Here is a 24,434-nt window from a genome sequence, read left to right on the forward strand (position 1 = left end):
TGATCTACGCTGCTATCTGCTTCTGTTTTATGGGAGAGTTCATCCCATTCACACTCACAGTTATGATTATTACCTGTGTATTTCCCTCCATCCTATTCTTTCTTCTGTTTGTCCTCTCTTTCCTTTCACCCTTTCCCATCTCATCAATGTTTTGCTTCTTTCTACCCCTTCCCCTGATCTACCCTCTCTTATGTCAGCCCCCCTCCCTTTACTTAATTTTCTCCCCTCCTACTTCCTTGTTGGGTAAGCTAGATTTCTATATTCAACTGATTGTGTATATTATTCCCTCTTTGAACCAATACTGATGAGAGTAATGTTCAAGTGATGCTCATCACATACTCTCACATCTTCCCCTCCACTGTAATAGATCTATTCTCACTTCTTCATATGAGATAATTTACCCCATTCTACCTCTCCCTTCCTTCTGTATCATTTGTACTCCTCTTTCTCATCCCTTAAATTTTTTATGTCATTCTCTCAAATTTACCTTAAACCCATATCCTCTGTCTATGTATATTCCTTCTATCTGTACTGTTAGTGATACAATTTTTAAGAGTTACAAGTATAATCTTCCTATATAGGAATGTAAACAATTTAGCTCTTTTGAATCCCTTATATGTTCTTTTCCCTTTTTACCTGTTTATGCTTCTCTTAGGTCTTGACATTGGAGGTCAAATTTTTGGTTTGGTTCTGGTCTCTTCCTTACGAAGTTGTGAAATCCTTCTATTTCATCAAATGACCTTTTTTCCCTTGATGTGTTATGTTTAATTTTGCTGGGTAAGTGATTCTTGGTTGTAGTCCTAGTTCCTTTGCCCTCCAGAATACCATGTTCATGATCTCCGATCCTTTAATGTTGCAGCTGCCAGGTCCTGTGTAATCCCACTTTTGACTCCCCAATATTTGAATTGTTTCCTTCTGCCACTTGTAGTATTTTTTCCTTGACCTGATAGTTCTGAAATTTGGCTATCCTTGGGGTTTTTATTTTGGGATTTCTTTACTGAGGTGATTGGTAGATTCTTTGTCTATTTTACCCTGTAGTTCCAGAACATCAGGGCAGTTTTCCTTGATAATTTCTTGAAAGATACTTTTCAGGTCCTCCTTTTGATTATGGCCTTTAGGTAGTCCAATGATTCTAATATTTTCTCTCCTGGATCTATTTTCTAGGTCAGTTGTTTTTCCCATGAGGTAGTTTACATTTTCTTCATTCCTTTGAATTTGTTTGATTGATTCATGATGTCCCATAGAGTCATTAGATTCCACTCTACCCAGTTCTAACTCTTAAGGTATCATTTTCCTCAATTAGTTTTTGTACTTTCTTTTCCATTTGGCCAATTGTACTCTTTAAGGAGTTGTTTTCTTCAGTGGATTTTTTGCATCTCCTTTTCCATTTGGCCAGTTCTACTTTTTAAGTAGTTTTCCAGGCTGTTGACTCTTTTTTTTTCATAATTCTCTTGCATCATTCTCATTTCTTTTCCCAATTTTTCTTCCATCTCTTTTACATGATTTTAAGCTCCTTTTTGAGCTCTTCTATGAGATCTTTCTGGGCTTGAGACCATTTCCCATTTTTGTTTGGAGTTTTGCCCATGGGCATTTTGACATTATTGTCCACTTCTGAGTCTTGGTCTTCTCTGTCACCATAATAACTTCCTATGGTCAGATTCTTTTTTTTCTTGTTGTTTTCTGCTTATGCTTATTTATTTATTTATTTATTTTACCTTTTCCCTTTCTTTTAAATTTGACCTCTGCTCCCAGGGTTGAAGGGGCACTGTCTCAGGCTTCTTGTGCCAGGGGCTGCAGGACCTGGCTGTTTACCTGATGCTGTACTGATGTTGTTCTGGGGCCCATGGGGGACTCTCATGTCTGGTGCTGCACTGAGGGGGTGGGGTGTGGGTTGCTGGCACTGCTGGGTGCCGTAGGGGTCTGGCAGCTTACTTAGTACTGAGCTGGGGTCCTAGCAGTAGTGTCTGGCATGTGCTGATGCCTGGTGGGGTGTTTCTGTGTTTCCTCATGGTTACACTGAAGCACATGGTAGTCAGGCCTCTGGAGGCTGCCTGTTTGCTTAGGCACCTGCAGGGTAGGCATCTCCTGTTTCCCTGGGTCCGTACTCTAGCTCGTGGCAGTTTGGCCACTAGAGGCTGCCCATCTGCCAGTTCTCTTAGCTATGCTAAGGCATATGGTGGGTCCTGGTGTTGATATTTGCTTACTCCACTGCACTGGGGCTTAGGATCTCCCACTGGTTTGCTGAGGTGGGAGCTTGCTGCTGGCTTGCTGGGATGCTTCCTGTCCTGGGCTGTACTCCCCTTTCACCTGAGTGAGATGGACCTTTCTTGCTTATCATCCAAGTTTCTTGGGACAAAAGATTGTTTCACTCTGTCTTTTTGCTGGCTCTGCTGTTCCAGGATTTGTTTGGGGGCTCTATTTTGTAGTTGTTTGGAGGTAAGTATGGAAGAGTTGCTGCAATTTACTGCTTACTCTTATTATTCTCAATTTATAGATGAAGAAAGTAAGTCTGACAGGAAGGCAACTTGCCTGTAATCAAATAATAAGTCTCTGAGGCAGGATTTGAACTCACATCTTCCTGATTCTAGGTCCACTACTCTTTCCACTGCACCACCTAGTTATGAGATCATGTGACTTCACTAAATCAAATTATTCCTGTTTGCCTCTTGTTGTGACTTTAGGTGCTTAGGAAGATGCTTCTCACTGGGACTTAGGTTACCATTTAGTACAAAATCATTATATTAAATATACCTGTGTCTTACTTTATGTAGCAGCTATTTGCCAAGTTGAATATAAATAGAATTTTTATAAATTGACCCACTTGAAATTTAAAAAAAGTCACGTATATTCTGGTGAATCTTCTTAAGAAATTTGTTTGACACATGTATAACTACTTTTCGGTTAATCTTTTTCTTTTACTGTGTATTTTCCTATATCATTTGCTTAAAATGTGGACACAATTCATATTCGTGATGCTAGTATTAGCCAAGCTATGAAAAATAGAGCTTTAAACTAATAAACATGGAAAGAATACCACAAAGAGCTAGTGAAAACAATTCCAGACAAATAGCATTATTGTATGAGAAGTCATTCCCTATAAATTATCATAGCAATTATTTCACTGGAGCAGAAAGATACCAGCACCTCCCAGAAGGTCTCATGTTCTGACTAGGAACAATCAGTCCCTTCTTATTTTTGAAATGGATTCTGATTTGATGGTAAGGTGAAATGAAAGATGAGTGTACAATATAGGAGGAAAAAAAAAAGCTTCTGCAGTTCAGACTGATTGTCAGTGTGGGAAAAAATCCTAACAGGTCCAATTCTCTTGTGAATGGTCAACTATCTCAAACCAACTTGCATAATCACCAAAAGCAAACAATGCCCTCTTCTTTATTTTGTTTCTCCTTATTTTACAAGGAAAAATCAAGAACCTGTTTCTTAAAGGAACAATTGACACTTCTTCTGTCATGGTCCTGGTGAATGCTATCTACTTTAAAGGACAGTGGCAGAGTAAATTTCAAGAAGAAGAGACGATTAAAATGCCCTTTAAACTAAGAAAGGTATGTAACTCATTTTCATATTCATCAATATTTGTTTGTGGAAAACAGTTATCCTCTGGGTACAATCTAGAAAAGGTCCATACAGAATTTGGTCTATGCTCATGTAGATTCCTTAACATGTCTTACATTATTTCAGGGTTGCGAAACTTTCATTTTTCCCCCCTGAAAACACTGAGGATGATCTCTGAGAGTTTCCTCTTCTCCTCTCTTCCTTATCTCACATCACCCAGATGCTTTTGGCCACTATCTCTTCCTAAACATTTATCTCAAGTGAAGAGGTGGGCCTTTTCCTTGAAGGAGGTCCTCTCTCTCTGTCTCTCTCTGTCTGTCTGACTGTCTGTCTGTCTCTCTTTCTATCTCTCTCTCCTTCACTTTAGAGTCTGGCTTCCAAACTCATTCATTTAATGGAAAGTAACTAAAAGTCTCTTAATGATCAAATTCAGTGGTCTTTTCTCAATCCTCATCTTTCTTGACCTCCCTGCAGCTTTTGACACTGCTCATCACCCTCTTCTCCTTGATACTCTCTTCTCTCTAGATTTTCACTATTGTTAGTTGGTTGATATTATTCTTTCCTAGTTCTCCTACCTATCCAACTGCTACCTCTCAGTCACCTTAGCTGGCTCTCTATCCAGGTCATACTCACTAACCATAAGTGTTTCCTAGGACTCTTTCATGGCTCCTCCTCTCTTTTCCCACTATACTATTTCAGTTGGTGATCTCATTAGCTCCCATGTATTCAACAATCATTTCTATGTTGATGATTCTCAGTTTTAATTATCTAGCCCTAACTTTTCTGCTAACCTCCAGTCTTACATCTCCAAAAGTCTGTTGGGCATCTTGAATTGGATGCCCCATAGACATCTTAAACTCAATATGCCCCAAACTGAATTCCTTATTTAAACCCTCACTCTTTCCAAACTCCCCTGGGTGTGACCCAGGCATCATCATCAGCTCCTCAGTCTTTCTCACCCCTATATCCTATTTATTGCTAAGGCTTATTGATTTTACCTTTGCAAATTTCTCACAGGCACTTCACCCTCTCCTCTGATACTACCACCACCTTGTGCAGGTCCTTACCTCACAAGTGGAACATTGAAATGGCCTGCTAGTTGATTTCCCTGTCACAATCCTCTCCTCTTCACATAATTGTTAAAATGATCTTTCTAAGTCACAGGTCTGACCATGCCATCCTCCTCAATGAACTCCAAAGAATTCCTATCACCCCCAAAATCAAATATAAAATCCTCTGCTGTCATTCAAAGCCCTTTATAACCTGGCTCCTCACTTTTCCAGTCTTCTTACACCTTATACTCCCCTAGGTAGTCTGTGATTCAGTGACACTAGCCTCCTAATTTTTCCTCACATAATACATTCTATCTTCTACCTCCTGGTATTTGCCTCCTGGTTTCCTTGGCCTCTTTCAAGTGCTAGATAAAATCCCACTTTCTAGAGGAAGCCTATCCTTATCTTCCTTATTTTTAGAGGCTTTCCTTTGGTGGTTATCCACAATTTATTTCTTGTACATAGTTACATGTTGTCTCTCCCATTGGACTGCAATCTTCTCTAGGATGACTATCTTTTACCTTTCTTTGTAGCCCAGTGTTTAGCACACAGTCCCTGAAACATGATAGGTGCTTAATAAATGTTTATTTGCTGACTGACTTTCTGTGACTACTCTTATTTCCCATTTTTTCCTTCAAAGCCTCAAAAACCTATTTCCTACAAGGTGCTCCCTTGTGGTAATAGGCACGTGGTTTTCTGATATAGAACCTGGACCTTTTTTTTTTTTTTGGTTAGGCAATGGGGTTAAGTAACTTGCCCAGGGTCACACAGCTAGTAAGTGTTATGTGTCTGAGACCAGATTTGAACTCAGGTCCTCCTCACTTCAGGGCTGGTTCTCTATCTACTGTACCAGCTAGCTGCCCCTGGACCTTTTGATTCAGTTCTCCTTCTTTGATTGGTACTGTGCCCTCTGACATGGAATCATAATCATGTCTGTTTCTTCCTACTCTGTAGAACTTCTAATTAGTTAGGACTCTAAGTGATCCTATTCTACTCTGTCATTCCCTAAGAATTCATTTTGGGTAAAGGCCTTTTGGCCTCCACTTTGGGGAGAATTGAGTTATCTATATCTATATCTATCTATTATTGTTAAGACTATTTGTACTTTTTAGTCTTGGCTCCTCCCCCTTCTAATTTTTATTACTTCCATAAAAGTGGAGAGAAACAGAATACATATTCTATTTTCTCAGTATTTTATATGCAGATGAGGAGTGATTTTAAACCAATGAGACTGGCTTTTATGAGCCCTACTTTGACAATCTTTTTACTTTGCAGTCTTTTTTCTACCTTCCTTTATATTCCCCTCCCCTTCCTTTTATCTGTGTCTCTGTCTCCCTCTCTCTCTGTACATCCCCCCCCCCACATGCATATATTCAGGGCCCAAAGTCTTAGTGAAATTTTAAACTTTAATAGCTTTTCATCTATTGATATATACAAATGTGTATATATACATACATATTAGCATATATCCAATACACATATTATATATTATATATACACATATATACAGGGTGTCTCAAAACTCAATGCAGTTTTAAGTTTTAATAGCTCAAATAGCTTAAAACTACACTAAGACTTTTGGGACATGGGGTATGTGTGTGTGTGTGTGTGTGTGTGTGTGTGTGTGTGTGTGTGTGTAGTGGATCCATGAAGCAGGAGCTCCCAGCAGAAGTTCAGATTATAACACATTTGCAACCTTTTAATCTGTGTGACTTTTGTTTATGTCTTCTTCCTCCCCAATATCCTCTGGAGAGGATCTGCACAAAGCACTCAATACTTTCCTCTAGATCTTTCAACATTAAATGGGTATAGTGTAGTACTTGTGCCAGCCATATGTTATCCCTTATTATATGTCATACTATATGTTATATATTATATGTTATCTCTTATACGTGGACAGCCCACCTCTTTTATGATCAAATGCTTTCTGGATGATGTCTTTTAGAGTACACTATTTCTTCTGTACAAATCATCACTAGAAATACATTGCTTACTAAGTCAACAAAAGAAGCATTTACTAACTACCTGCTATGTGCCAGACACTCTGCTAAGCACTGGACTACAATCTCCCTGTGCTCACTGTGCAATCTTTCCATTTTTCTTTGGATCACCTACAATTTTGATTTGTAGCTATGTAGCATCACTGCAAGAATGTAGATGTTTTTGTGCCATGGAGCAGCTTGAAATTGTTGAAAGCACTGGCAATTTTCTAAGTGCATTTTGATTCATTCTAGTCCTCATATTCAATTTTGAACCCAGCTCTCTGTTCATTTGTAGTATTGCCCACCCAAGATATCATGTGTGGACTAACTCAGTGTCTGGACTATATATGTGGTGGTCACATGCTGTACAAACATGAAGATATATACACATATCCAGGGGCAGCTAGGTGCACAGTGGATAGAGCACCAGCCCTGAAGTCAGGAGGACCTGAGTTCAAATCTGGCCTCAGACCAAACACTTGACACTTACTTACTAGCTGTGTGACCCTGGGCAAGTCACTTAACCCCAATTGCCTAAAAAAAAAGATATATACACATATCCTATACACATTTATATTGTGCACACCACAGGATATTTAACATTTTTCTTTTCCCTGCCCCCAACAGGGTCGGACCGTACCTGTGCAAATGATGCGTCAAATTGGAACATTTAAAGTGGCTCTCATAAAAGAACCTCAGATGCAAGTCCTTGAGCTTCCATATGCTAGTGGAGATTTAAGCATGATTATACTTCTTCCAAAAGACACAGAGCAGGTAGAACAGGTAAAGCTACTGCAAAATGTATTCATAAACGTATGTACTGTATGCATGCCACATATGGTTCATTCATGAATTATTCATTCAGCATTAATTTATTGAATACTTTTACATCCATAGACCTGGGTTCTGTGGAGAAGTCAAAAGAATTAGAAGCTATATTCTCAGTCCTTGAAGAGAGTCTACTTTGGGAGAATAAAACATACTTAAACGAAACACCTGAATCAGAAGGTACCATGTAGGAAGTAAAGGTGCATTGGTGCAGTGTAAAGCATACTGGACAAAAAACTGGGAGATCAGGTTCAAGCTCTGCTGCTAAGTAGTTATGTGATGTTGGGCAAGTCATTGAACCTCTGGGTCTCAGTTTCCTTATTCAGTTCAATACCAAGTATTTCCATTCCTAATTTTTTTGTAAACAACTTTTCTAGATTTAGGGGATACATAAGTAGACAAAATGCAGACTTTTCTTTTAAGAAGTTTATAATCCATGGAGGTGGGAAGACAAGTGACACTGATAACAACCATGACACAAGATGAGTGAGTTAAGTACCATGGAGAGGTCCTGGGAAAATGTTTGAAAAATTACTGTCCTTTGGCTGGGGGTGAATTGTGTCAGATGAAGCTTTGTGAAAGAAGTTAAAACTGAGTTGATCCCTGAGGAAACAAAAGCAATACAACTGTGGGGAAGGGGAAGGGAAGGAAACGTGGAACAAAGTACAGTTGGACTAAGTGATTTTTAGGGTGGTGATGTAGTAACCATTCACAGGCCTAATCCCACTACTAATCAGTACAGAAGTTTTGATCCTCTTTGTTTTCTTGATCTCTGCCAGACTGCACCTCCTTTGTCAGCCTGATGGCCCCCTACCTCTAAAGGTTCATCATCTTGGTGCCAAACTTATTATGGATACTTGACTTACTTTAACCCAACTGCAGCTCAGAACTTTTGAGTTCCAAGATATGCTAAGCACAGCCTACCCAGTAGCAAGGACTATTGGCATGTGCCATCATGCCTGGCATATGCCTGTATTGAAGGAGAATAAAGTTAAGGTTTAAGCAACATAATGTGGAGTTAGGATCTTTGCAGGAAAATATGAACTTTAACCTAGTATAGGGTAGAATCATATTGGGAACTGTTATAGGCAAAGCTAACATTAAATAGGGGAGAGATTGAGGATGATATGAATTGAGAAGAGACCAAGAAAGTAGTCATTAATGTTCTTAGAGGATATAATTTTTATATAATGGTGCAAGGTGGTGAGGAAGGGATGGGGGTGGGGTAAGGAACTGGAGGTAACAAGTTATAAACTATGCAGTTAAGAAGTTGAATTATAAGGGGCAGGTAGGTGGCTCAGTGGATAGAGCACTGGCCCAGGAGTCAGGAGGACCTGTCTTCAAATCTGGCCTCAGACACATAACACTTACTAGCCGTGTGACTCTGGGCAAGTCACTTAACCTCAATTGCCTCACAAAAAAAGTTGAATTATAAAATGCAAGCAAGAATTATGTTTTGTTTTGATTTGTTTTGTTTTTGGCTAGGCAATGGGGTTAAGTGACTTGTCCAGGGTCATACAGCTAGTAAGTGTTATATATCTGAGGCCAGATTTGAACTCAGGTCCTCCTGACTCCAGGGCCGGTGCTTTACCGACTAGCTGCCCCCAAGAATTATGATTTAATAGCAATGGAGGGTACATGTTCAATAGAAGATTTTTTTTTTAAGACTAGTGAAACTTGACCATAATGTAAAGGCAAATAAAACAGAGTCAATGTTTACAGCCAGCCTTACTCAGAGGACCATAAAAATAAATCTAATTTTAAATGCTAAATCCCATATCAGATTTTAATCTGTATTTTATCTTTTAGATTGAGAAGCAGCTCAACCTGAAGACATTCAAAGAGTGGACCAATTCTTTCACGATGGAGAAAGAAGTTGAGGTTCAACTTCCCCGATTCAAACTTGGAATTAAATATGAGCTAAATTCTCTGTTAAAAACACTAGGAATGACAGACATTTTTGACCATTTAAAAGCTGACCTTTCTGGACTGTCTTCAAGTAGCAACTTATGTTTATCAAAAGTTATCCATGAATCCTTTGTAGATGTAAATGAAGAGGGCACAGAGGCATCTGCTGCAACTGGGGATGTTATTGTTGTAAAGAGACTTCCCGTCCCCATCAGGTTCAGGGCAGATCACCCTTTTCTTTTCCTCATAAAGCACATTACTACCAACACAATTCTCTTCTTTGGCAGGTTCTCCTCTCCATAAACAAGGGGGTGGTGGTGGTGTTAGTCAGGGCTAGAAGTATTGAAAAGGCATAAAGGTAATTAACATGCTTCTACCATATGGGGAGAGAATCACAAGATTATACAAAGCAGCATTTGTATATCACCTTTTTTTTTCCATCCTTCCCTTCTCTTGGTCCTTACATGACGACCTCCAGTAGTGACATTGTCAAAATAATAAAGACAAATTAGAGGGTTAGTCATTCTCAGCTGGACATCTTGATGAGATATTGCATAAATCAAAATAACTGTAAACCACATTCCCATAGAGAACCACAAAAACTTAACTCTGTTCCAGAAAAAAATTCATTAAGTACCTACCTACTATGTTCCAGGTATTGTGCTGGGTTTGGGGGCTACAAAGGTGAAATTGCTTACATTCTTCTTTCAGTGCAAGCTAGCAGGGAGTTTGAGTTTTGGAAATCTCCTTTTGATGTTAGCATTCATGTGTAAAGATGACAATATTTTGGTTCAAAAATGACATGCCGATTATTAATAAAAGAACTTCTTTGATAACCTTTAATTCCTGGAAGAATTAAATATGGAAGGCAACTTTGAAAACTTTAATTTGTGTGTTTTCTTGTGATAACTGAAAAAAAATAGCAATGGTTGCAGGAAAATCATTGCTTAGGAGAGAAGTTGAGTAGTTTCTTTGTATTTCTCCCACCTAGAAAGAGTAAAGAAAAGAGAGCAAGTTATGAGTTCTCAGTACCTGAAGGAATATTGGCTGTTACCTTGGTGACAGTAGAGCTAAAACAGGCAGCTCTTAAGCTTCTAAAAGATGCCAGAGCTGCTTTATTTTTTTTCTTTTTGCTTTGCTTTTGCCAGTTTGGAAGCATGTGGAAAAGGGAGAAAGGGGTAGGAATAAGATTGCCAAAAAAAAAAAGATAAAGAAAATAACAAAAAGAGGGTTTTTGACTTAGATATTAAAAAAAAAACCTGGGGCAGAAGAAAATGGCAAAAAATCACAGACAAGGGGAAGCTAGGTGGCGCAGTGGATAGAGCACCAGTGGTGGAGTCAGGAGGACCTGAGTTCAAATCTATCCTCAGGCCCTTACTAGCTGTGTGACCTTAGGAAAATCACTTAACCTCAATTGCCTCCAAAAAAAAAAAAAAAAAGAAAAAGAAAGAATTACAGACAAGCAAGATGTATTTGAGAGTTACATGTTGAATTTACTACACATTTAAAAATTAAAGCAAGCTTTACATAATAGAGATCTACAGTTTGATGTACAACCGTCTTTCTGTTCTACTGCATGCATGGAAATGTCCACTCTTTTTTAAAGTTTAGAATGGAAAAAAAAGGAAATTGGGGAAAAATAAAAATAAAAAAGACATCAGAACCCAGCCAGATTAAGAAGAAAAGCTGTCTCCTTCCCTCAGCCTTAGTCCAGGCAGAGAGAATGGAGGGATAGCCCACTTTCCTCTTCCACCTCAACCTTTGGATGTCATCTAGGTAAAAGGTATTAGAATTATTATTAGTTTAAGGTTATGCCTAGAGAACTTAGATAATGCAGGCCCCAGGATGCTTTCACTTCTAATAGTCAGATATACTCCTCTGGGCTTACTCACTGAACTCCTAGTCACTGGCAGAATGTGTCCACAGAGGGTGGCTGCTACTATTTTCAGTGACCTAAGGGTAGCCCCTTGGGTGGCTAGCCTCCTAACACTAGCTCACTAGCTCCCACCAGTGTTTTTCCCCTTGACAATTAAGTTTTTTAGTAAAAGCATTTATTCAAAGGGCATAGTAAGAGCAGTAGTTACAAAACAATAATAATAGCTAGCATTTATATAGCCACCTACTGTGTGCCAGGCACTGTGTTAAGCACAACAACCCTGGTAGGTGAATCCTATTTTGGTCCCCATTTTACAGTTAAAGAACTGAAGCAGACAGAGGCAAGTTACTTGTTTAAGTTTGCATTGCTAGTAAGTGTCTGAGGCTGGATTTGAATTCAGGTCTTCCTTACTCCAGGCCTAATGCTGTATCCACTGTGCCATTTAGATTCATTTCCCATGATATAGTGGAAGTGATGCACATATGCAGGAAACACATATGGCTGAGTCAACTTATAACTGAATTGCAGGAGAGTTTGTCCAGAAAGTACTCATGATACTCACTGGGTGATACTGGTAATGGATGAGTTATTCCACTCTTCATCTGGGCTTGATCCTCACATGACTTGGTGTGTTGACTGGATCGCCCAGTCTGCTGTGGCTTGGGTCAAATGAGTTGTCCAGCAGCCATATTGGCTCTTCTGTGGGGTTTAGTTGTTCCTGGAGGCTGCTGGGCCAGTCACTCTGCCACTGGAGGGCAGTAATGGACAGGGCACTTTGCTTTTGGGCAACAGTTAACAACAGAGGCCATGTTGCCTCTGGACAGTCACTGCCTCACAACACCAATTAGGCTAATCTGCCACTGCACAGTGCCAGGGAGGTATAACTGGACTTGTGGTCTTTTCATATGCAAATTAGTTATTCAAGCCTTCCTAGAGTGGAAAATGTCCACTCTGCATCTGAAGGCCTTCTCCTTTACATTTCACTTTCTGTCTTTTAGCTCCTTTAGACATTCAGTTTTTGCTAGGGTCTCAAGATGGCACCCTTTCTTACAAAGATACTTTTTCCTTTTTTTAGTCAGGCATTTAGGACCAAGGGTAGGGAAGGTAGACTGATAGATGCCTGGGAGCAAAATGCACAAGTTGGAAAAAAAGGAACATTTTTAATGGTTTCTTTTGATTACTGCAAATTTTTTTAATGGCAGGAGATATTATTCTTTATAGGATATAGACATTTATTTTGCGGTAAGTAAAGCCTCCTGTATTACGGTGAAGTGTCAAAGTCTTCAATAGCCAGGATCATACCTGCCTTTTTTAAAGATAAAATTATATTTATGTTTTCTTTATACCAACTTCAAACCCTGCCTAGGCCTCAGGATTTAGCCAGGTTCCTTCTTTTTAGTCTTAATTATCTTAAGCAATTGTTTCCAAATTTTTAATTTTTAAGCATGTACCTCCAGTAAATGCATTTTAGCTTATTTATAAGTTACATGCATGTAGCACTCTGATAGTATTACATTAATAATTATGTAATTAGGTACATTATATAATTTACACAAAAATTTAAAGAATGAGATAAAGATGAAATATTATTTTGAAAATGTTTTATTATGATACAAAACATCTTTCTCTCTAAGTTATCAGTAATGACATTTTTAGTGAGAGTAATGTGATTAATATGCTTCCTGATTTTGGAAAATCTTGGTTTAAAACTTATGATTTAAAACAGTGAGTCAAAGGTTTGATTATAAATTCAGTTTATTTTTATACTTGATTCAATGACTATCATAACTCAAAAAGATACCACACAAAGACCCGAAGATCCAAAAAGAGGTACATAATACAGCTAAATCATAATATATTCTTTTTAATTCCATCCTCCAATTATGCAAATTTTTAAAAATCAACTAGTAAATTTCCATCTTCCCTTATAGCAATCAGTTGCTCTTGTGAACTAATCAGAAGGTGATACATTTTAACATTTTTAGCAAATAGGCTTAAGACCCACCCAAACTCTTCCTTGGGAAGACTTTCAATGGGTTAGAAAATTCAGTATCCTTGTTTTTAAAGTATATAGAAATGAGCTTTTTTTTTTTGTTAGAGTTTCATACACATTGTTCACAGCAACCCAGAGGGGAGTCAATATTCAGGGAAGAGAATGGTCTTTCTACAGTAAAGATCAAGAAGGATTAGGTTTGAGAAAAGGTCAATAAATTTGGCAAGAAGAGATCACCAGTAGCTTCTGAGAGAAGAGATCAGTTTTACATGAATAAAGAATCAAGGGTAATTAGGAATCTGAGAAAATGGGGGACTAGAATGTTATTGGTGCCTGGATGAAGTTAGATTACAACCACCCTGACAGGCTGGTTTTCTTCAGCCATATGAAGCCAGAAGTGGGAAGAGTTGGATTGGGGGAGTTGTGGGTGAAGAGGATGGTTTATTTGGGCAGGAAATAAGCCCATGATAGTATATTCTATCATGCAGACAGTGAGATGTGACCTATCTTTTCACCTTCAATTGAATAATCATATACCACTTGGGGTCTGGCCTTAGCTTGCCAGCTGATTGTGGCCACAACTTTGGAAATCACTGATATAGAAAAGTATCTGGATTTAACACTATTTTGCTGTCTAGATTTGTCCTAGAACTTTAGGTTAAATTGTTTTGTTGTACTGAGAAATCAGCGAGTGAGACCCAGACATGATTTAAGATGTGGACTTTATTAGCGTGTGGCTGCAAGGGGTATGCACATCCAAATCAAGCAGCCCCCATCAGGGGTCGAGCTAGGGTTTATATAGAAACAAGCATGGGAAAGAAATGCGAGGAGCACTGATGAGGTAATCCAAAGATGCAGGTGTCTTTGGGCCTATGGATGGGAAAGTACAGGGAGTATAGAGGACAGGGAGGGGGATGGACCTTTGAAGTCTGGCAAGAGGAAGAGTTCTTGGGCTGGTCAAGGACACCCCTCTCCCTCTGTCTTGATGAGAGAATGCTCTGCAACAAGGGCAAGCTTTCTCACAACACAGGAACTTACTGAGGAATTGGGAGGCTTCCAGAGACATGATCTGAGGGCTGGGGCCTGAGCAGCCCAGCTCTGTGTAGCCGTACCAGGGAGAGAGATAAGGGTCATGCTGAGGCTCATGCATGAATAACTGCTAGGCACAGTGTCCTTGGGCTGGGGAATGGTTGTTAGAGACAGTGTTTCTGAGACTAGGGAGAAATTGGGGCACAAGTACAAGCACAAGCATCCAAGCACCCCATTATTACGGATCAGAGATCACACAAACCAGACCAGGTGTCCTGGTCTCTGGTATAAACATAATTATCTAAAGCAATTATATTGCAAGCTTTATTATCCATTTGCGTTAGAGGTACGGGCTATGCTGAGCTATGCAAGAGTACATTTCACTATTGTTTAGATTTAGGAGGAAAGAGGTCTGGGGCAAGATTAAGCACCAACTTTTGCTTTCCATGGATTAAAGGGCCCTACTACCTAAATGGCAAAATAATGTTCTGTATTACAGTTTTATAGTAAAGGAGAACTATAGCCTATGAAATTGGACTTTTCTAAATGCCCTCAATTGACTAGAAGTCCTATATCATGTGTTTTTTTCCTCTAATAGTACTAATATTGAGATCCTGGACAATCTTCAGCATATCCAGAGAGATACTATTGTATTCCTCTGTGACTCGGACACAGTCATAATTTTCCTGACAGCATTCACACCAAAACCTTTCATGAACAGGGAGGCTTGGAATCCTTGAGTCAACAGTGAGTGATAGCATCACTTGGAATCATGACTCCCAGAGCCCATGGCAACTATCCTGTGAAACTTCATTGCTCTTCAGGGAGGAGGTTTCATATGAGGGGTGATTGTTTAAGGTGAGACTCCTTGGATCCAATTTACTGGAAAGATAATAAGGGTAACTCATTTTTTTGGGTAGTGGTCCAGTAAGGAATTGAAGTCCAAGTGAGTGAATTTTTGTCCCCCCTGATTCCACAAATAAATCTTATCTGTGGTCAGGTTCTTTCTTGAGAGTTTTAAGATCTGTATCCTTTATCATGAGAGGAATAGAATTGAAGTGTAGGGCTTTATGGAGACCAAATGTCAGAAGCATTAAAACTCAGAATAGCTGAGGTTGGACTTATATATCACAAAATGGTGGTTTTACAAAATTATATTGGGGAAAATAGGAAGATCAAAGAAGGGATGGTACCATTATTTAAAGCAGCACTTCTTAAACTGTGGGTCACAATCCCATATGGGGTCAGAAGCACTGAAGGAGTCTCAAGTGGAAAAAGTTTAAGAAGCATTGGTTTGAAGTAGGTAGGATGAGATAATTATAACAGACAACAGAGAGCAAGGAGAAGTATTCAGCTCTGCCAAGGAGAATAATCTTACAAAATAATCTGTAAAAGACAGGACAAAATTGGCAAATAGGGAATTTAAACCCAAGGTAGGTAAGACATTAGTAAGACAGTACTTAGTTGTGTTTGATGAATTTGCAGCAGCAGGCCCAGGTGAATTATGTCCTCAACCAGAGCCATAAATAGCAGGGTATGAATAGGAACCTCAGGTACCAGATTGAGGGGGGAGGCAATTCTTCCCTGTGGGTTGTACTCCTTCTTTTGGATAGCATATTTATTCCTCATAGTGAACCTGACTTTTCATTATCCCTGGTTTCTATGTAGTGCAATCATACCTGACAAGGTCCATCCCCCATCCTGGAGACTGTGTTTGTGGCACTCCTGTGGTAGAGTCCACCTTCTTCCTTAATCCCTGAAGGCATGAGAGTTAGAGTGCCCTCTCTCCCAGCCCTACTGCTCCCAAGGCTGGGCTGTCCTTTATGTAGCTTATAACCTCTAAAAATGTTTTTGCCCCAGATGAAAATATTACTAGTTAACAATACCGTAGGGGCATGGAAGAACTGGAGAATGTGATTGCTGAGTCATTGATTCTGGGGAATAAAAAAATGTGCATCCAGACTGGAGAAGGACAAATGACATTCCTACTTTTAAAAAGGGAAGAAAGTAGATTGTACAGGTTGTAAGTCAGTGAGTTTGGTTTCAATTCCTGGAAAAATTCTAAAATATATTATAAAGGGATGATTAATGAGCATCTAGAAAGGGAGTGGTAATCACCAAGAGCCAGTATGATTTCATCAAGAGCAAGTCATACCAGACAAAACTCATTTCCTTTTTTTTTATATTTATTTTGATATTAGACTAGTAGACTGGGGAATTCTGTGCATATAGTTTATTTAGATTTCTGGAAAGCATTTGGCAAAGTTTCTCATGCTAATTTTAGAGATGAGATGGAAAGAAATGGGTTGTCAATAAATGGATTCATGCTAAACTTAGTGGCTGATTACAAAAAGCAGTGATTTATGGGTCCATGCCAATTTAGAAGAGATTTCTAGTGGAATGCCCAGGGATTCCTTTGGCTCTGAGTTATTTAAAGTTTTGTTCAATGACTTGGGTCATACAGATGCTATGCTTATCACCATTTTAAGTGATATGTAGCTGGGAAGAATATTTAATATATCGGATGACAGAGTCAAGATCCCAAAGCACCATGGCAGGAAAGAACGTGAAGTAGGTCTAATACAATTAAATTTAGTAAGAATCTCCTAACTTTAGGCTAAAATATCAACTTGACAAGTATTAATTGGGATGGAGTGTTTTGCTTATGTGAAAAAGATCTGTGAGTCTTAGTGAATTGTAGACTCAATTTGAATCACTAGTGTGATATGGCAGCTAAAATAGTGAGTGCAACCTTAGACTATATAGTAAAGAGGAATAGTGTCCAAATGAGATGATAGTCTTACTATGATTTGTACTGATCAAGTCACTTTTGAAAGATTGAATTTAATTCATGTCACATTTTAGGAAAAACCAAAGCAAACCAGACCAAACATTGATGAGCTGGAGAATGTCTAGGGGAGGGTGACCAGAAAGCTGAAGGGTTTCGATGACATCATACTAATCGAGACAAACTAACAGGAATTGCCGGAGCTTGCCTAGTGTTTGAGGCTCCAAAGTAAAGTGTGGGAGAGAAGAGGTAATAGACTGACTACCAAACTAAAGGTCTACAGAGCCATTGTGCTGACCTGTTGTTGTATGCCTGTGAAACCTAGACAGTAAGCCACCACCATGCCAGAAAATGGAATCACTTCCATTTGAGATTGTCTTAGGAAGATTCTGAAGATTATCTGGGACACTGAGGTCCTTTCCTGAACTAAACTGCCAGGCATTCAAACTCTGCTACAGAGAGTGCAACTGCGATGGGCTGGCCATGTTGTTCTAATGCCAAATGTACACTTGCCAAAAAGACTATTTTATGGAGAACTCACACAGGACAAGCATTCTCATGGTGGTCAGAAGAAGCAGTACAAGGACACTCTCAAGGTCTCACTTAAGAACTTTGGAACTGATTGTGTGACGTGGGAGAGACTGGCACAGGACTTCCCAGTATGGCATGCCCTCATTAGAGAAGGTGCTGTGATCTATGAGCAAAGCAGAATTAAAGTAGATCAAAAGAAACGTGAGATGCGCAGATTTAGAGAATCACCCCAAACGTTCACATGGACTGTTTGTGTCCGACCTGTTGTAGAACATTCTGAGCTCATATTGGTCTGATCAGCCACAGTTGGCATTGTAACCTGACTCTCACATGGTGATGTCATTTTGGTCATCTTCTAGAATGAAGGACAGCAACCAGCACTGTGCAATGGGGATACAAATACAAACAAAAAGAAAAAAACTCTGACCTCGAGGAAGTTATATTCTAACATGGACAACATGCAAAAGGGTGCTAAAAAGGAGGCTGGGGAAAGGTACCAGGGAAGGGGCTTAGTGGCAAAATCGTGAGAGTCAGAAGCAGAGCCAGGAGGTCAATTGACTGGCTGGGCCTGGCCCCAAAGGGGAGGAATTGAGAATCAGTTGCCTACTTTGTCTCTCTCTTTTTTTATTCAGTGTGCTTTTCCCTACGTCATTTTTACTCTGTTAAGTCTATCCACCTTAAAAAAATGTGGGTCCACTAATTCAGGATACAAAAGTAATAGGCCTCGGGCACTGGCGACCAAGTATTAACCTTTCTTCCAGGGCTCTATACGGTCATTTCTATTATCTAGAAGAAGGCCACAGCCACTACATCATGATTCTAAATCCATGTATGCTCCTGTCCTCATCTTTTAGATTCTCAGTTCCCAAAATTCATCTTGGGGGAGGTCTGGGGAAGTGATTAGTAGAAGGAATGAGTGGGTGCATTTTTTTTTAAATGGAATGCCTTTGCTGGCTATAAGACTACCATATAAGTCTATATGGAATTCCTTTCCTGTGTGTCAGAGGTGTCAAGCACATGACCTCAACACTCCAAAGCCCAGTCAAACTAGATCAAAATGCAATTGAGAAATATCTAACAAAATTAATAAAAATACAATACAATACAGATAATGTTAATATGAGGCTTTCTAAGTCAATATGTGGCCAGCAGATTCTCAGCAATACAATAATCCAAGACAATCTTCAAGGAGTCATGATGAAAAATGCTATCTGCCTCCGGAGAAAGTACTGATGATCCAAATATACACCAAGGCAATGCTATTTTTCACTTTCTTTTTTTTTTAGTTTGAATTTTCTCCCATAAAATCATTAATATGGAAACATTTCACATGATTGCACATGTATAACCTATATCAGATTGCTTACTATCTAAGGTAAGTAGAAGGAGAGGGAGGTAGCAATAGAATTTGTAACTAGAAACTTAAAATAAAGAATGTTAAAATTGCTTTTGCACTGTAATTGAGGAAAAATATAAAATATTGTTAAAAATATGTGGCCAGCAGGAATCCTGATGTGTGGCTCAGTGACCGCTTTGGATATCACTGCTATACGTATCATTTCATAGTGGTCCCAAGGACTTTCACATCCATTACTTCATTTCTTCCATGGAGATTAAAAAGTCTAAGCTAAATAGCCTAAAATTTTCCTGGTGGTGGGGAAAGACAAATAAACACTTCTAAGACTGGCTCTGGGTGTGCACGGAGTAAGTAACTCCCAAAAGGACTCTAAGGGGCCCAAACAGGGTTGTGTGGGAGCCAGCTCAAACCAGTTTGAGAACCTGCTGTCAAATTTTTAGTGCGAGCATTTATATCCTGAACAGGCAAACTCTATAAATCACGGTTGATTTATTGTTTTGTTGATTGTCTAAGACTTAAGAAAGTGATGGAGAAAATGTTAATGGTGCAGATTAGATTTAAGGTGTACCCTGAAGACATTTTTTTTTTAAATGAAGAGCTGGTTCTTAATCATTTACCAGTTTGCCTCTGGTCCCTAATTTTCCCCTATTAGCCTGCTCTAATATCTGAAATTACCACCATTAGAGTCTTTCCTTGGAACTGTGTGGTATATCTCAAGGATGCCTTAGCTAAAATAGAATCAGACTATTTGTGAGGTTTAAAAAATTAAGCCAGTTAGCGCCATTGAACATATTCCCATGAGTTAGTCCATAGGGCACTGATGCCTAGCAATTCTGGGTGCTGAGGAAATGGGTCATATCACAGACAAATTTTGATGTGAATGAAGAGGAAGATCTGAGGCGTAAACTTTTTCAGGCAAGAGGAGGAAACAGAAGAGGATGGAGAATCTGGAATGTTGGGCCTTGCATTATAAAAGGCAACACAAGGATGCTGGGGACCTAAAGGATTGGGATGTAGGAAGGGAAGGGGAAAGGAGCTGAGGACCAACTTCACCTCGTTGGTAGGCTGCTAGGGGCTGACCTTGATGGGCTCTTTTTAATTTAGAACATCCTAAATGACTAATTGTCTCAATAGATTCACCAGGTAAATAAAGACATGAAATTTGAAGACTGGGAATTCTTAATTTTTTAAAGGCATTCTGCCATAGGAAAGATAATTTCCAAGTTAGTCTAAGACAACCTTAAGCAAAATGCCTCATGTCAGTAGGCTCTAGTACTTTAGAGGCAGAGACAGAATTTCTGCCCCATTTCTTTTGGTCACATAAAGATTTTATCTCCACCCAAAAGACAACTTGAGAATTATAGTAAGAAGCACCACTGAGGCATTTAAATTGATGAGAGAGTAATGTAGTTGTGAGTCACAGACATACCTATCAATTCATTATGTGACTGCTGAGATAATTCATTTAACTTGATGTTCATCATCTTTGTCTAATTGGTTAAGACGTTTATGTTGGAAACTCCCTTTGCCAATCAGGAAGCAGAACTGTAGGGCTGGCCAAAGTGGCATCTACTCAATTTGTTATTCTGGAGGCACAGGAAGATCCCTTAAAGTTCTAAGAAATAATTATTCTAAGGAACTTACAGACTAATTGGGGAGATAAGTTCCTCCCTTTCCGTCTTCCTAGCTCAACCCTCTTCTTGCCTGGTAAAATTCCTTCCTTTAAATGTCACTTCCTCCATGAAGCCTTCTCTGATCCCCCTTGACTCATTTCATCTCCTGACTCCAGGGATTTTCACTGGCTGTCCTCCATTCTTGGAATACTCTTCCCTTTTCATCTCACCTCCTGCTCCTCTGGCTTCCATCAAGACCCAGTTAAAATCGTGTCTTCTAGAGGAAGTTTTCTTGATCTGATTATTTCCAATTTATCTCGTGTCTAGCTTGTTTGTAAATAGCTGTTTGCATGTTGTCTCCCCCATTAGATTGTGAACTCCTTCAGAGCTGTGACTATCTTTTACATTTCTTGGAATACCCAGCACTTAGCACAGTGCCTGGGACATAACAGTTATTTGATAAATATTTATTGACTAACTGACCAGATGAAAGTGATTCCTTCTTTGAAATCTCTTTTAACACCATTGCCTAGAGCCTAGGCCCTAGACCTTTCCTACATGTTTACTACAATCAGCCTCTTATCATTAAGTCCCCTTATCCCATTCTCCCTTCACCTCATTTTCCCATTGGACTGTAAGTACCAGAGCAGGGACTGAATTTCATTTCATCTTTGTATCCCTAGCTCCTGACATGGCATCTTGTTCACAGTAGGTATTTAATAAATATTTTAGGGTGGTATTAGGGATCGCAATGACTAGTGGGCAATGTTGGGCTTAAATTCTTGTTCTGCCATGTAAAATCATAGGATCATTGTATGATAGAGTTAGAGGAAACTTAGAGGATGTATAGTCCATTTTACAGATCAGAAAGATTAGGCTCATAAAGGTTAAGTGATTTGGTCAGAGTCAGCGTTGGGGTTTGAGCCCAAGTTTTCCTGACTCCAAGTCTAGCATATACAGCTACAACTCTTCGTGACCCAATTTTGGGTTTTCTTGGCAAAGATACTGAAGTGGTTTGCCATTTCCTTCTGCAGATCATTTTCCAAAAGAGGAAACTGAGGCAAACAAGATGAAATGTCTCACCCAGTTCACACAGCTGGTAAGTGTCTGAGGCTGGCTTTGAATTCAGGAAGATCAGTCTTCCTGACCCCAGACCCAGCACTCTACTGTGCCACCTAGCTCCTCTTAATCCATTTATACTTCCCTAATTAACTTACTATTTTACTCACTACAGTGGCCTTTCCTAACCTTTTTATATCTGTTCAAACCTCTCAGGCTCCTTCTCACCTCAGCCTCTCAGCTGACAAACTTGTTTCATATTTTACTGTAAAAAATTGAGGCCACTCACTGAGAATCTCTTTTCTCTCCCCTCCTCCACATTTTGCATCACTCAGAATCCTTCTGGCATTATGTTCTCCACCCATTTCCCATAATGATTCCCAGCCTTTCTCCTTGCCGAGGCTAACACCTCTACTTGCACAAATGATCCCATTCAAGCTTGTCTTAACCAAAAGATTTCTTCCTCTATCATTCTCACTCTCTCACTTTTCTTCAATCTCCCCTTATCTACTGGCTGCTTCTATACTGCTTACAAACATGCCTATATTTCCCAGTACCTCAACAAAACAAAACAAAACAAAACAAAACAAAACAAAACAATAACTAAACCTCACTTGATCCATCTATTCCCTCTAGGTATCTTACCTTTTGTGGCTAAATTCCTTGAGAGGGCCAACTACAATAGATGCTTCCACTTTTTTTTTCTCTTACTCTCTTCTTAATTCTCTACAGTCTGGCTTCTGACTTCATCATTCAATTGAAATTGCTATCTCCAAAGTTACCAGTGATTCCTTCACTGCCAAATCTAGTTGCCTTTTCTCCATCCTCATCCTTCTTGACCTGTATGTAGCCTTTGCCACTGTTGATCACTCTTTTCTTTTTTATACTCTTTTCTCTCTAGGTTTTTGGGACGCGATTCCCTCCTTGTTCTCTTCCCTATTTGACTGCACCTTCTAAGTCTCCTTGGCTGGATCTTCAGCCAGGTGATGTTCAGTAACCAAGGGCTCTGTCCTATGCTATTTTCTCTTCTTCCTCTGTAGGGTTACATTTGGTGATCTCATCAGCTCTCATTGGTTCAATTATCATCCCTATGTTGATGATTCTCTAATATACTTAGCCAGCCCTAACCTTTCTGCTAACATCTTGTCTCACTTGTCCAGCTGCCTATTGGGCATCTAGAACTGGTTGTTCTATAGCAATCTTAATCTCAACATGTCTAAAACTTAACTCATTATCTTTCTCCCCAAATCTTCCCCTCCTCTAAACTTCCCTGCTATTCTCCAGGGTACCACCACCCTCCAATTCACCCAGACTTGTAATCTGGATGTTGTCTTCCTCACTTCGCACACTCTCACCACTTCCCCCTCTCTTACACATCCAATATGTTGCCAAGACCTATTAACTTTACCTCTCATATGCTCCCTTCTTTTATCTTACAATGCCATATCCCTGGAAAGCTCTCTCACCTTCTCCCTACCTTCTGCTTTCTATGAAACTTCCGTTACTAGCTAAAATTCCATGTTCTGCAAGGAATCTTTCCCGATTCCCCCTGAATTCCAATATCTTCCTTCTTTTGATTATTTCCAATTTACCATGTATAAAGCTTGTTTGTGTGTTATCTCCCTCATTAGTTTGTGAGTTCCTTGAGAGCAATGACCATTTTTTGCCTTTTTTTGTACCCACAATGCCCAGTATAGTACTCATAGCAGGTGTTTAATACAAGTATATTGCTTACCTGACTGATTATATCCACTCCTTTGTCCAAATCTCCACAAGCTCTTAAGCAAATCACTCAACTTATCTCTGCCTTAGTTTTGTCATCTGTAAAATGATGGAATTGGATTGGATGACCTTTAATGTCCTTTCCAGCTTTATGATCCTATGAAGATAAATAATAATACAAGCCAGAATGTAAGTACCAAATAAGTACCACTTACAGTAATGCTTTAGGAATTCAGAGGAAGAAGACACCACCATGGATCTGAATTTCTAGAAAAGGAAGCAGTGATCACAACAAGCCAGGATGGCTTCAGCATGATAGATCATAGCTAACTAACTTTATTTCCTTTTCTGACATAGTTAACGAGGTTGGCAAATCAAGGAAATGCTAGAGAGAATTGATTTCCTAAATTTGAGTGCAATTTACATTTCAGGGCCCCAAACTCTGTGTTTACACTGACTGGTTTCAGTTTTAGGGTCTCCTCCAAAAATATTATCACTTTGGCTTATTTTGTCCCCACCTAGAGTTTTCTCTGGAAACTTCAGAAGGTAACTTCAGTCTTGGACTCTATAGTTGTAGGTTAGCTCAAACCTAAATTCTGAGCATTTGACATCTTAGAAACACTAAAAATCAAGGCTGGATTTATTGTTGGTTGTTTAGACTTAAGAAAGAAATAGAGAAAATGTCATTCAGATTAAACTTTCAAATACGTTGTGTATACATGTTACTTTTCCTGGAGAGCAGGATGTAAAACATTTACCAGCTTACTATTGGTTGTTGTCCTTCATATTTCAAAGAGGATTAAAATGGCATCACAATGTTGGGGTCAAGGTACAGTGTATCTGACTGTGGCTGATCAGATCGATATGAGCTCAGAAGGCTCTGCCACAGGTCGAACAAAAACAATTTGTATGAACATTTGGAATGGAGATGTCTTTAAGCTTGCACCTCTCATTTCTTTTGAGCTATGGCAATTCTGCTTTGCTCATAGAGCACAGCATCTTCTTTGATGCGGGCATGCCATGCTGGGTGGTCCTGTGCCAGTGTCTCCCATGTCTCACAATTGATTCCAAAGTTCTTCAGAGTGACCATGAGTGTCCTTGTATCATTTCTTTTGACCTCCATGTG

At 39.3% G+C, this 24,434-nt stretch overlaps 1 protein-coding gene across 2 annotated transcripts in view; it reads left to right on the forward strand.

Moving 5' to 3' along the window:
• SERPINB11 (serpin family B member 11) overlaps window positions 1-10,227 on the forward strand; it is a 63,275-nt gene extending 53,048 nt beyond the window's left edge. For both annotated transcript variants that reach the window (XM_020995788.2, XM_020995789.2), the window contains 3 exons: window positions 3,418-3,560; window positions 7,232-7,387; window positions 9,242-10,227. In XM_020995788.2, the coding sequence (XP_020851447.1) occupies window positions 3,418-3,560; window positions 7,232-7,387; window positions 9,242-9,643 (701 nt within the window). In that variant the 3' untranslated portion in view covers window positions 9,644-10,227. The remainder of the gene's footprint in view (window positions 1-3,417; window positions 3,561-7,231; window positions 7,388-9,241) is intronic.
• The last annotated feature ends 14,207 nt before the right edge of the window (window positions 10,228-24,434 follow it).

The sequence above is a fragment of the Phascolarctos cinereus genome, unplaced genomic scaffold (genome assembly GCF_003287225.1).
Source record: "Phascolarctos cinereus isolate Bilbo 61053 unplaced genomic scaffold, phaCin_HiC Scaffold_4;HRSCAF=312, whole genome shotgun sequence".
Lineage (NCBI taxonomy): Eukaryota > Metazoa > Chordata > Mammalia > Diprotodontia > Phascolarctidae > Phascolarctos > Phascolarctos cinereus.